The 12,618-nt window shown below is 51.3% G+C and overlaps 1 protein-coding gene across 1 annotated transcript in view; it reads right to left on the bottom strand.

The window, feature by feature from the left end:
• Window positions 1–5,939: 5,939 nt before the first annotated feature.
• Window positions 5,940–12,618, bottom strand: part of ADAMTS15 (ADAM metallopeptidase with thrombospondin type 1 motif 15) — a 30,111-nt gene continuing 23,432 nt past the window's right edge. The window contains exons 6-8 of the mRNA XM_003819864.5: window positions 11,486–11,667; window positions 11,204–11,379; window positions 5,940–9,541 (exon numbers count right to left, since the gene is read on the bottom strand). Of these exons, the coding sequence (XP_003819912.3) occupies window positions 8,767–9,541; window positions 11,204–11,379; window positions 11,486–11,667 (1,133 nt within the window). The 3' untranslated portion in view covers window positions 5,940–8,766. The remainder of the gene's footprint in view (window positions 9,542–11,203; window positions 11,380–11,485; window positions 11,668–12,618) is intronic.

The following is a 12,618-nucleotide window of genomic DNA, read 5'->3' as shown; positions in this document are numbered from 1 at the left end:
CCTTAAGAGTGTCTGGGTATTGAGAACTCTCCCTTGGCAAAAGCCAGCCTTCTTTTTATCCCACCTTCCACAAGGAACTGAGGTCTCTTTCCCCAAGGCCCAGTACAAGGAAAATGCAGTGAATAGAGCTACCCACTGGGCAGCAGCGCAGAGTTCAAAACGGATTTTATTTGCTAGGTATGGGCATGACAAGTACAGGGAAGAAATAGAAATATTTAGGTATCAGTTTCCTAGTCGCTGACATCTAAAACTACTTTAAAAGTCAAGAGGAGCTAAGGAAACTTCAGAAGCTAATCTATGTACTGAGATTTTGCAAATGTTTATTCCCCTTTGGAGGGCTGCCTACCGGTGGAAGAGCAGGTAGACATGCCTTGGGTGAGGAACTTCCAAATAGGAGTGGAGAAGCATGGAAATTTTTGAAGTAGCATGGAAATTTTTGAAGTATACAGCCAAAAGATACATCTCCTTTTGTTTCAAGTGAAGTGGCAGACACACTTTTTTAATCCCCTTGGAGCTGAGATTTTCAATGTATGGAATCGACGTGTCTTAGAGCTTGAAAAGGGATGCAAAATTTACAATCAAGTTCAATGCCTCATCTAACAAACAGGGAAATGAACACCCAGAGGGTGACCTTGTGCAAATGACCCAGTGCTAGCAGAGTCTAGACAGAAACTTAGGTTACCTGTCTCCCCAGGCTGTGGTTGTCCAGGCCACCCGGGCCATGTCTAAATAGGTGACTTTTAAAGAAATAAGACTAAAGTGAACTTACCAAGACATAGTGCCCTGGACTCATGGGAACTAACAGAAACTTTCCCATTCAGCAGCTAGGTATTTATCTAATGATCTCGAAGGCAATCTATATGTGCAAACTTGCCTAGGATGTTAGGGGAAAAAATAGCAGTGGCCTAAACCATTGGAATCTCCATTTCAGATAGAGATTAGGCAACAAGGAGATTTAGCCAGATTGCTTCAGGGAGGTTTTCTTGCCCAGATATAATACATAAAATAAACCTCTCATTCAGAAGATCTTCGGTTTTTGTCAACCTAAGTCCCATCCGCTTGCCAATCCAGTCCACAGTGTGTTACACATTAAAGCCACAGGCTTCCTTATGGGTAACATATGTTGCTGAGACATGTGGAGCCATAATATCTCGTAACCCAGTGATACTGTCCCTAGAGTTAATATAACTCCACTAACATATGTTTCTGCTATTCCCATCCTGAGATACCAGTATTGAAATATATTATGCACAATGTACAGTTAATTGAAAGATACAGGGGGTATATTAAAAAATCAATCTGTTTCTACGACCTCTGCTAAAGTACATTTGAAATACCACATCGTTGCTTTCACACTAGTGTACGTGAACTATCTCTGTTGTTTTTTCTGGTCTCTATTTTCTCCTTTCACTCGCCCATGTCTTCTTGGTGCCATGCTAACCACACCACACTAAGGCTGGAGGTTGGGGGATGTGATGCCAGGAACTAAGGCAGTGGGTAAGGAGGCGTGGTTGGAAGTGAGAGCAACAGGAGAAACCATCAGTCATCTCATCCCTCTGAATCCTGGCAGTACCATATTTTAGAAACTTAATCCCAAGAGGAAGTCAAGTACATCCGCCTTTCCCCTGCCCTTGTTGCATGCTCGTATCTCTGAGTCAAGGAATGGCCTAATTTTATACTTCTTCTGTAAAGCAAGGAAGTCGTTGAGATGGAAAACATTAATCTGCATTTCCTCTGACATTTCTTTTATTGTCATACCCTGCACACGGTTAGCGCTCAAGACCAGCTCATACTTCTCCTAGATATTTCTAGAATTTATGTCATCCTCTCCAATCCACTTACACTGCCAGGCTTTCATGGTCTTAAATCTGGATTATTGCAGGAGCCTCTTACTTGGTCTTTCTGCCAACAGTCTTTTCCTATCCCAGTCCATGCTTACTACCAGCTCACTGGAGTGGTGAGCTAATTACAGTCTGATTTAAAGTATTTCCATGGCTCTCTGCTGCCTGTCAAACAAAGCAAAAACTGCCTAATGCAACATAGAAGGCCCTCCATGATCAGACCCCAGCCCAGCCTAGGCTTCAAGCCCACCACTCTCTCATGTATTCTACAGTCCAGCCACATCAAGCTGTTTTCATTCCTGACCTCCATGCCATCGTACGTGCTGGCCACACTTCCAGGAATCTCCTTATCTGCCCAACAAATTCTATTCATTCTTCAAAACTCAGCTCAAGAGCATCATTTCCTCTGACTCCTTCCCAGGTCCACTCAGTGATTCCTGCAATTGCTTCTTGTATAATTCCCATAGATCTAGAAGCATACCTCTGTTGGAGCACTTCTCATGCTCCATCATAATCATTTTCTCATGTCCATCTCCCCCAAAAAAATGTTTCTCGAGGAGTAGACTAAGCGGTTCATTCTACAACTTCTTCAGTAAATACAGGGCTCGGAGTCCTGATGCTGCCATTTACAAGTCGAGGGAATATCTAAAGGTCCCTAACATCTTTGATCCTCAGCTTCCTGATACACGAGGAGGGGCAGTGATAGAATATAATTCATAATGTTGTTATGAACAATAAATACAATAAGAGAAGTAAAGACCTTAATAGAATGCTTATATATAGTTAATGCTGGGTGATGGCTATTATCATTATATGATTACTGTGTGCCAAGCACTTAGTGCCAAGACAATTAAAGCCTGCCCTCGAGGTCTTTAGGGTATAGCCAAAGAGACGGACAAGCAATTCGTTCAATGTCAGAAGATGCAGAGGGTGCCATGAGAGCTCAAGAGGGGCACCTGCTGTCACTAAATGTCACACCTGCTGGAAAGATTGAAAGTGGACGAATCTGAAACAAGGGAAAACAGGTACAGACTACGGATATACTCCAGTGAGACATGACGCTGGCCTGCACTACAGCAGCAGCAGTGGGAAGGAAGAAAGGGACCGAGTTTGAAGATATCCTGGAGGTGGAATCAAGTCATGTGACTGGATGAATAATGAGATGTTTGGGGTGGTCTGTGTGGGGTTGGTGGGGAGTCTGGGTGAACACAGGTGGGTGGGAGGGTTATGTATTCAGACGCAGAATCCACTGATGTGTTGGTTTTAACTGAGCAGTGAGATAGCACGTGATCCCCAAGGAAAGCGTATGAAATGCGTGAGCTGAGCAGAGGGCTGCAAGGAGCAGCAGCACTGGGCAGGCGGTGAAGATCAAACAGGACCATGTATGCAGACAGACGGTGCCTACACTGAGAAGTGTCCCCACATTTCCACCGAAGACAGGCTCCTTCATCCCTCTTGGTTTACTGTGTGTTCCCAAGGAAGCCTCTGCGTCACAAATACTCATTGACCACTGACTGTGTCCCAAGCCCTGGGCTCTAGGTGCTGAGTATAACTGCAGCTTCAGAACCAGGTTCCCATGCACTGCAGACTCAGCCCAGGGAGGGTGCTTAGAGAGGCCATGTCATCCTCCTGAACACATTTCCAGAGCACTCTCAAAGGCTCTTTTCTCAAAATCCTCAACAACAACAAAACCACATCAGGAGTATCTGCTCAATTACCCATGGCAGAGATTCGGGGTGCTCCCTGCTGAGGCCAGATCCCAGTCCCCTGAGGTCATCTGAACTGTTGGTCAGATGTCTGGGACAGCAGTGGCTTAAGGCCCTGGACACTGTCTGGGACTGTGGCTAGGTACAGGAACGGGGAATGCTATGAAGGCAATTGTTTATAACAGCCTAGGAGTACAGCTAAAATCTCATCAAATTCCAGCCATTCCCCATGACAATATTTTCACCCTTTTCCCAAATCCAGTTTTTCACGAGGAGACTCCCTCCTCTCTTCATCTCCCTCTATCTTACCCTTTCTGCTAAAATTGTTCTCCTTTGGAAACAAATAGTTCTGTTTCTTCTTTGGAATGCCTCGGGAGGTCAGGAACTCTTATCTCCTCCTTCACAACATCCTGGTCACTGTTTGGAACATGACTTACGTTACTGACCACAGCTCAGGAGAGCAAAACAAAGGCAGGGCTGCCCAGCTGAGCACGAAGGGGTGGGCCTGGAGGGAGGGGAAGGTGAAGGCTGAGTTTCTGGCTGCCCTCTCCCTCCCCAGTTTCATGCTTTGGAGCAGCAAACATTTCATTGCTGCCTTCTCACAGCTGCCGGGGGCTGAGGGGTGACACCATGGCAGTGATGAAGGGGGATGTTCTGCTCTTCTGGGATTTGTTGCTGGGATTGCAGGCTTCAGGGCTGACTCATCCATGAGGGCTGGAGACAAGCCAAGGAGCAAAGGAAAGACGCTTGGGTCACACGTGCTGCCCTTGGCCACGCCAGCTCAGCCTGCTGGGGGCTCGCCAGGGTTCACTGGGCAGGCGGAGCACGACCCAGGGGTCGACACCTTTTTGTAATTATCAAGGTTTTTTCTCACTGGGGCAAGAACGCATTCCCCTCCAGAGGATGGATTACAAAGCAAATCGTTCCTACCTCTCTTCAAAGGCCAGCCAATTTAGGAAACTGCTCCTTCCTTCTCCAGAAACTTTAAAATGCAGCCAAGCTTGTCGCCCGCCACACACCCCATTGCCTTACCTGGAGCTCTCCTGAGCCTCCAGGCGCCGCTATAGTTGGGACCCAGCCTCCTCTGCTTCCCCTTTAATTTGCTGATCCCCAAAGCAGCCCAGAGCACCTTTTCCTTAGAAAGGTTTTACTGGCAATTGCTTCAATGGAAAACAAAAAGGATTACAAAAATAACCCCAGGAATATGACAACATTTTGAGCAATTTTAGAAAGATCTTACAATTGCTGACTTCCAGCTTATACATTAACCCAGACCCCTGCAGGTCCCTTCTGGGCCTTCTGCTAGCTCATAGACTCATGCAGCCTCTTCTGGCTAGTTCTTCCTTCTTCCAGAACCTTCTATCAGGTGCTGAAACTTTGTCCAACCTCCCCACATCCCTCACCCACATGCCTGAAGGGGCAGCTCTCCCAGCTCAGGAGGAAGTCATTCCCCATGGCCTTGCCCTGCTGGAAAGTCAACAGGAGAAACCCCTTCATCTCTGAACCCCAAACTGAAAACAAACCATCAGCTAGCAAAATCTAAACCATAACTGGGCCTAGAAACCCAGACTGCTAAAGCTGGAAGTGCCCTAATAGAACACTGAATCTACCCTTCTCACTTTGCAGGTAGGAAATGAGGATTCCAAGAGAGGATCTCAGACCCGCGACCAACACGAGTTCCTAGATGTTCTTTGCAATGCGTCACACCTCTCCCATGCCTGCATATTTGCTAACATTTCCAGACCAAAACAAAACTAGGAAGAGAGAAACATTCTCCAAAGAGAAGGAACCTTTCCCTTGGGACACTTGGGGTTTCCTCCTAAGGCAGGAGACTGGAAGCCCACAGGACGGGGGCCCCTCTGGCCTCTCCCATGCCTCGTCCCCTCACCCACGCACGGCCCCAGAGCTTCCCTCAAGCACTCCTCAAACCCCGCCCCAGCGGCCCCCAGGACTGGGCCTTCTGCTTGTCTGCTACAAGGCCCCTGTCCCCTTTTAACAGGGCTGCTGTCTCACCCTTCAATCTGTTTCGTTGTCCCTTCCTCTGAGGGGCTTTCCCTGATCACTCTCTCCCACACCCAAGCTTTTTTTTCTTCGTTTCTTTTTTCAGCTCCTTCTCTCTGAAAAAGTTCAAATGCGATCAAACGCCCACATCCACGCTCCCACTCAGCATCAGTTGGTGTCTCTTTCACTTGTAGCACGATCTGCCACAACTCTGTGCTTGCTGACTTGAGCTCTGCCTCCTCGGCTAACCTGGGAGCTGCACAGGACCAGGACTGTGCCTGTCAAGGTCACTGCTGTCTCCATAGCTCCTAGCACAGTGGCTGGCGAAGCTGGGCATTCCATGGATGTGAGGAATGCATGCATGAATGAGAAGCAGTCACAGAGGCAGGACACAGGTTTTAAATACTTACAGCTTTATTAGGAGAAGGCTGTGGTCACCTCAGCAGCCAGCTCCCCTGTATACACAGTATACACAGCCCAGCCAGCACCCAGGTCCTTCCATCCTTCTGCAGTACATGGAGTGCAAAAGAACCAAACACAACGGCGGGGAGGGAGGGTCTACCAATGAGTGTCAGTGTCTAGTGCTTCCGGGAGCCAACTGCCAGGCTAGGGACACTCAAGCCCCTCAAACTGTCATCAGCTCCTGCCAGACCCCACTCCAGCATGTCGAGGTTCATATGAGAGTGTTTGGGCCAGACTTCTCCAATCAGTGCACGCGATGGGCAGAGGAGGCTAGGGAATCCTGAGCCCAAAGCCGTATTGGTCCATCCCCCTCAAGAAGTTGTTGGAGCTTTCAGAACGTTCCTCTTCTTGTGTAGACATGAGATACCGCTGTAACTTTACTCCATCACCAGAAACCTGTGCCTTGAGTCTAGTCTCTGCTCAGCCCTCGAGAGCATGGTTGGATTAAGGAAATAGTCAAAGGCAAGCAAGACAAACTCCCTAGGTTGTCTTGGTCATGCGTCTTTTAAAAAGGGAAAGAAGAAAAAAGAAAAAACACCACAACAGATAAAAGCACTGAGGCCTGGCTTGTGTCAGGAGCCAGAGTGGTTGTCCTTCCTTGAAATGGTTTGTAAAGTGACTGATGGCAAAAGCTGCTCTCCTCTACTGGAGGCCAGCCTCCTACCGATGGCACCTCTCTTCCCACCCACCCAATCCCCCTGCCATCCCGCACAGACCCCATGCCACCCTCTCCTCCTGAAGGAGGGAGTGCACCAAGCACAGGGCGCAGTGCTGTCGTCAGCTATCAAGGTTCTGCTTCTGCCTGGTACCCTGGTCCTTTTTGTCCCTTTAGCCCCACAGTGGTCACTGGCACAGAGGGGTTCCTGTTCACTTAGTTCTTCAGGGGTGACTGCAGCCCTGCCTCAGAGACTGGCACCCCCTCTGCCCCTGCATGAACTCTGTCCAAGGTTTCCAGCCCAGCGTTAGACCGGATGAGAACATCATTGCAGAGGCTTGGCTGGCTGGCTGGCTGGTTTGTGGATTCTAACTATTAGGGAAACCCACATAAAAGAACGGAACCCTTCTCTCCCAGGAAGACACATGCTTTGGTCTTAGCTCCATAAAATTCTCCACTGAGGACCTGGATTCATCACCTACACTCAGAAGCAGAATATCCCATGTACACAGTGGGGCATCTGAACCTTCAAGAAACACCCTGCTTAGCCAAAGAAGCTGTAACCCCAAAATATCTCCCCACTTGGAGCTAGAGAAAATGCCTGTTTCTATTTTCCTGACATGTCTATAAGACAGACAGGTCTCCAGCAGTTCATACTAGTGGCTGCCAGGCCCCCTGGGTCAGTCATTGATTCTTGGTGCCTCCTGAAACCTACTCCCAAGGAGTCTGAAGAGGCCCTATCTTCGGCTTTGGAGCCCCAGCAGGGGGCTGTGGGGAGCAGGAAGCCACGCACCACACACTCATTTCTGTGGCTGGACAGCTCAGTCTCCAAAGACTGAGTGTGGTGGAAGGACCAGGTCACCACTGTCCTAGGGGAGGGATACGGCTGGGTTCCCAGAGGGCATAATCTGAGGTAGCAAACAGTGGAGAAGCTAAGGCCTAGGATGCAACGTGACGTGCCCAGGGCAGACAGCAGTAGCTGTTTGGAATGAAGACGAGTTTATAGGCACATAGATGTTCAGCACCTAGCCCTCCTAGGCATGCCCCAACCCCTCAGAATGGGTACAGGACTGTGGCCACTGTCTGGGCTGTCTGAGGCGACACAGACCCTCGGATGTCAGCCTGCGTATACGTGCCTCTCTGGAGGAGGAAGCCATTAGAAATGCAGCTTCCTCCTCCCTATCCCAGGGTGACATCCCCCAAAGCCAGGCCCAGAGCTCAGCACCAACCCCAGTCCAGTGACAGCAGAACCCTCCAGAACTTTCTGAAAACTCCCTGCATCAGCCACAGACTGCATAGCCCCCAGCAAATGTCAACATCTTTCTGTAATGGCCGGCTCCATCTTGAAGAAGACAGCAGACTCCCTACTGACTTTCCCCGCTACCTGCAGAGCCTCACAGGACACTTCCGTGGCAGCCCTACCACTAGTCCTACACCCTGCACATCAGAGGAAGGAGAGGCTGCTTCTTTACGGGAGGGCCAAGAGTGCAGGATGAGAAACCTCAGGACTCCCTGTGCACGTCCACGTCTTCCAAGGTGGAGTGCCAGGCTCCAGGGGCCCTAATCTCACTCTCCCCGTGGCTTCTGCCCAGCCCCAGCCAGCTTTTATTGCTTAGTCCATGTCAGTTCAAAAAGGAAAGTGGGCTAAAAGCACCGTGAAAACCCTGCCTCGTTCAGACACGGCTCAGAGCCCATGGGGCCACCTGAGGGTGCCAAGCTGCTGGGACATGGCTCTTCCAGCAGCCTGTGGCCTCCGTTCCGGGGGCCGGGGTCCCTGAAGTTCTGCCTGGAAGGTGCCCATCCTCCAAGTTCCTTGGAAACTGGGCCTCAGCACCTTCTGCCCTGCACCTCAAAGCCTCTCCCCGCAACCGGCCCGAGGAGCGGGGCCTGAGGTAGACTGTGCGGGAGTTCCTGGGCTTCCCTCTGCCCAGTCCAGGGAGGAGGAGGGAACCTCTCGCCCCAGCCCATGGTCCTTGTCCCTGGATGTGGGTGACATCGTGGCGTGAGCCCCTGGCCACCGTCCTCTGCCCGCTACTCCAGCTGGCAGAACGCTGGCATATCAGTGGGGTGGAGAGTGAGGGGGAGAAAGCGATGACCCCACTCAGCATGGCCTCAAGACGCAGAAGTCCAGCTCCTGGGGCTTGCGTTGCAAGTTGCACTGGTCCCGGGCCAGCAGCCGGCCTCCGTGGCCCACGCACTTGAGTGGGCGCCTCTTAAATCCCCGGCCGCAGCTCTTGGAGCAGGGTGACCAGGCGCTGAGCTCCCAGGTGGGGCAGGGCTCCCCGCAGGCTTGTGTCTCCACGGGCCGATGGGCTGCATCACAGGCAGGGACCGTGCGCTGCCCGGCGGAGCCCCGGCAGTCCACCGCCCGCTTTTGCAGGCCGCTGCCGCAGCTCGCAGAGCACGGCCCCCAGCTGCCGGCCACCCAGCGTGCAGGGGGCCTGTCGTCCGGCTGCTCCACCTGGTTGGAGAGGCTAAGGACGCTGTTGTGCAAGACAGAGGGTCCCCGGGGGTCCTTGGGATGAGAGGACTTGTCCTCCCGAGGCTCTTTGGGCAGATAGAAGGAGTAGCGGACCCGGGGCGGTGTCATCTTCCCCACGGAGAGGACCTCCACGGTCAGCGGCTCCAGGATGGGCCGGGAAGCCTGCAGGCTCTCCACCGCTGTGCCCGTGCCGCTGTACCGCAGCAGACTGCCCTTCACCACCAGGTCCCGCTCCACTGCCGACACCACGAAATGCCCGTTGAGCAGGTACTTGCCTTGGCTGTTCTTCAGAGCCAGGTAGTTGTCATCCCCAATCAGCCCCTTGTAGCCGCGCTGGCGGATGTCGATGCTTGAGGCGCCTGCGGGGATGGCCACCACGAAATTGTAGCCATGCCTGGCGGGGGAAAGCGGGGTCGTGCATTAGATAGAAGCCTGGACCTAAGGACCTTATGCTCCAGGATCTGTTTTCCTCAGTAAACCTAGCTTTCGGTGAATTCTGGCATGGGAGTAAAAGCACAGGTTTTGGAGTCAGAGAGGTCCCTGCCCCTTGGCGACTGGTGCTGGAAAGTTGCTGAACTTCTCCAAGCCTCCACATCCTCACCTGTAAAGTGGAGCTCAGAATTCCACACACCTCACTGAATTGCAGGGAGGACTGAGTCCACCAAAGCACATAAAGCATGTAGCGTGGTGCCTGGCACACATCAAGGATATGTAGACATCTGCCATGAGGACGAGGACGAGGAGGAGGAGGAGGAGGAGGGGTGGGGCGGGAGGAGTAAGTCCACCATCCCGGAGCCTGAGGCTAGGAGCTCAATGCAGTGAGAGGACACTGGCCCTGGAGGCAGGGACGCAGATCCAGCCTGGGTCACACGCCAACTCCTGGCAATTTTAAGCAAGCCAGTATCTCTGGGTTCTGGTGTCCTCATCTGCATAATGAGTAGGTTAAGCTAAATGATTTCTAAGGCTCCTTCCAGCTCCAACAGGCTGTAAAAGGAACATCTGCCACTAAACCAGTGAGGCAAGCCTGGGGTATGTACCTCCCACTCCCCACATGGCCTTGCCACCACAGGTCCCTGCAAAGCACAGCCTGGAACGCCATCCGTCCCTGGTGCCCAAGCCCCCAGAGACAGGGCTGGGCATCCTCCCTTCGCATCACCACCCAGGGGCTCAGGAGAGGGTGACGTGTCCAGGGGCACAGTCAAGGCTCCAGGACAGCCATCTAGGCCTTTCCATCACCAGCACCTGGGCTCCCAAATTTTCTAGGCCAACCATAGCCTCCACCCCCAACTGGGACCTCAGGTGCCCTGCCTACCCCCTCTTGTTCTAGAACGTGGATCAGGGCTTTCCAAGGAGCATATGTTTGACCTCAGGAAGCTCAAGCTGGGAGGCCCAGATTCTGAAGTTGGGACTAGATGCCCAGAGATTGCCCAAGACGTGAAGACTCCTTCAGTCCCAGCTGCTCACTTGCTGTCTCTTGGCAGTTTATTGCCATTCTCACCTCAATCTGATCCCCCAGGTCAGGGCCTCAGGCCCAGGGAGAGGCTGGCAGCTGTCACGTTCAGCCTCATCAGGTGAAGGTACGACGCTAACCGTGTTACTTGGACTAACTCCCTTATTCCCCACAAGAGCACACATGAAATATATTAGTATTATACCCACTTTACAAGTGGGGACATCTAGAGACCTGGAGATTGAGTTCACTTGCCCAAGGTCATCCAGAAAATGGGTAACTGCGATCTGAATCAGGTCGGTCTTACTCTAGAACACTATACAGCCCCTAACAACTCTGCCCACCTTCCTGAATACCATCTCCTGTTAAGTGGGTCTTCCCCCAGCATTCGTCTTTGCTTGCTGAAAGAATGAATGAATGAATGAATGAGTGAATGAATGAGTGAGTGAAGGACTAGCAGCCCTAGAAGGGTATGGGTGGCCTCTGCAGCAAGGGTACTGGCTGGATCTGAGATTTACCCCAATCTAACCCAAGCTTCCAATACCCTGGGAAACTCCACCTCCCTCCATTTGCTCCCTGGCAGGACCTTCAGGGCCCAGAACTCACATGGGCTTGGTGAAGAGTCCAGTCACCTTCTTGCAGCTCTTATTGTCTCCCCCACACACCCCACACTTGTCGAATCTCTTCTTGGAGCCCAGGTTCCCATCACAGCCAGCCTTGATGCACTTGCCTTGGACACAGACGGAGGTGGAGTCAGGAGAGCACAGCGTGCCGTCCACCACCTGCAGCACCCCAGAAGGGGAAAAAGAAGGAAGAGCAGGGCAGCTCAGCTGATGCTCCCCCGAAGACCTGGTCCCTACTTTGTTCTCAGGCCCCAGGCTCACTCACCTTGGGTGCCAGCACATAGAAGTAGCCAGTGCCATTGGCTCGGCAGATGAGCTTGCACTTGTCCCGGGGAGACACTCCTGAGTACTTGGGCACCCATGCCACGGCCAGAGTGAGCCGGTTGGTGCTGTGGTTGTAGCCGTTGAAAGCCTCACACTGCTCCTCCCGGAAGCTCTTTCCAGAGGCTAGGGAGGGAGAAGCATAAGAAAGAAGTTGAGGGGAAGGGACAAGGCCGGTGCAAAGGACAAGTCTCCCTCCCAGCCTGCCGTGGCTCTCTTAGCCCTTCCCACCCTCATCACCAAAGCTGCAACCTCCCCCCATCTCAAAGCACTAAAGCAGGCTGGGCCCAAAGGACCCAGGGCGCAGATGAAAACACATCCCCTGAGCTATGCACCACCTTCTCCAGTAACCCAGCCTCAAACTCCCTCTAGGTTGCAAACTATTTTCAGAATAATGTAACTCAGTGCATAAAGTAAATTATATAGATTAACGACAACACCAGTTACATTTGCTATACAACTATCGATATATTTTGAAACAAGTCTGTGATATACATGCTTTTTTGTTAATGCATTAAATATGATTCAGTGCTGGACACAGTGGCTCATGCCTGTAATCCCAGCACTTTGGGAGGCCGAGGCGGGCAGATCACCAGAGGTCAGGGATTCAAGACCAGCCTCACGAACATGGTGAAACCCCATCTGTACTAAAAATACAAAAATTAGCTGGACATGGTGGCAGGCACCTATAATCCCAGCTGCTTGGGAGGCTGAGGTGGGAGAATCGCTTGAACCTGGGAGGCTGAGGTTGCAGTGAGCCGAGATCGCGCCACTGCACTCCAGCCTGGGCAACAGAGTGAGTGAGACTCTGCCTCAGAAAAAATATATATATACATATATATATATATGATTCAGTAATGAACCTGATAACTACTATAATTCTGAAGTAAGGATGAGCTTAAACAGCATTTTGAAAATTCTGCAACAACCAAAATGTCACGTGAAAATATCCATGGTTCCTATTGATGACAAAGTCACAGGTACTTCTACTACTATTGTAGTTTTGTTGTCTAACTGAAAGAAATACTAAATTTTAGATGGAAAGGTAGTTAAAAAAATACTAATTTCTCCCTGAAA

This window comes from Pan paniscus, chromosome 9 (assembly GCF_029289425.2).
Source record: "Pan paniscus chromosome 9, NHGRI_mPanPan1-v2.0_pri, whole genome shotgun sequence".
NCBI lineage: Eukaryota > Metazoa > Chordata > Mammalia > Primates > Hominidae > Pan > Pan paniscus.
The sequence above is the reverse complement of the archived record's forward strand: the minus strand, read 5'-3'. Positions and strand labels throughout refer to the sequence as shown.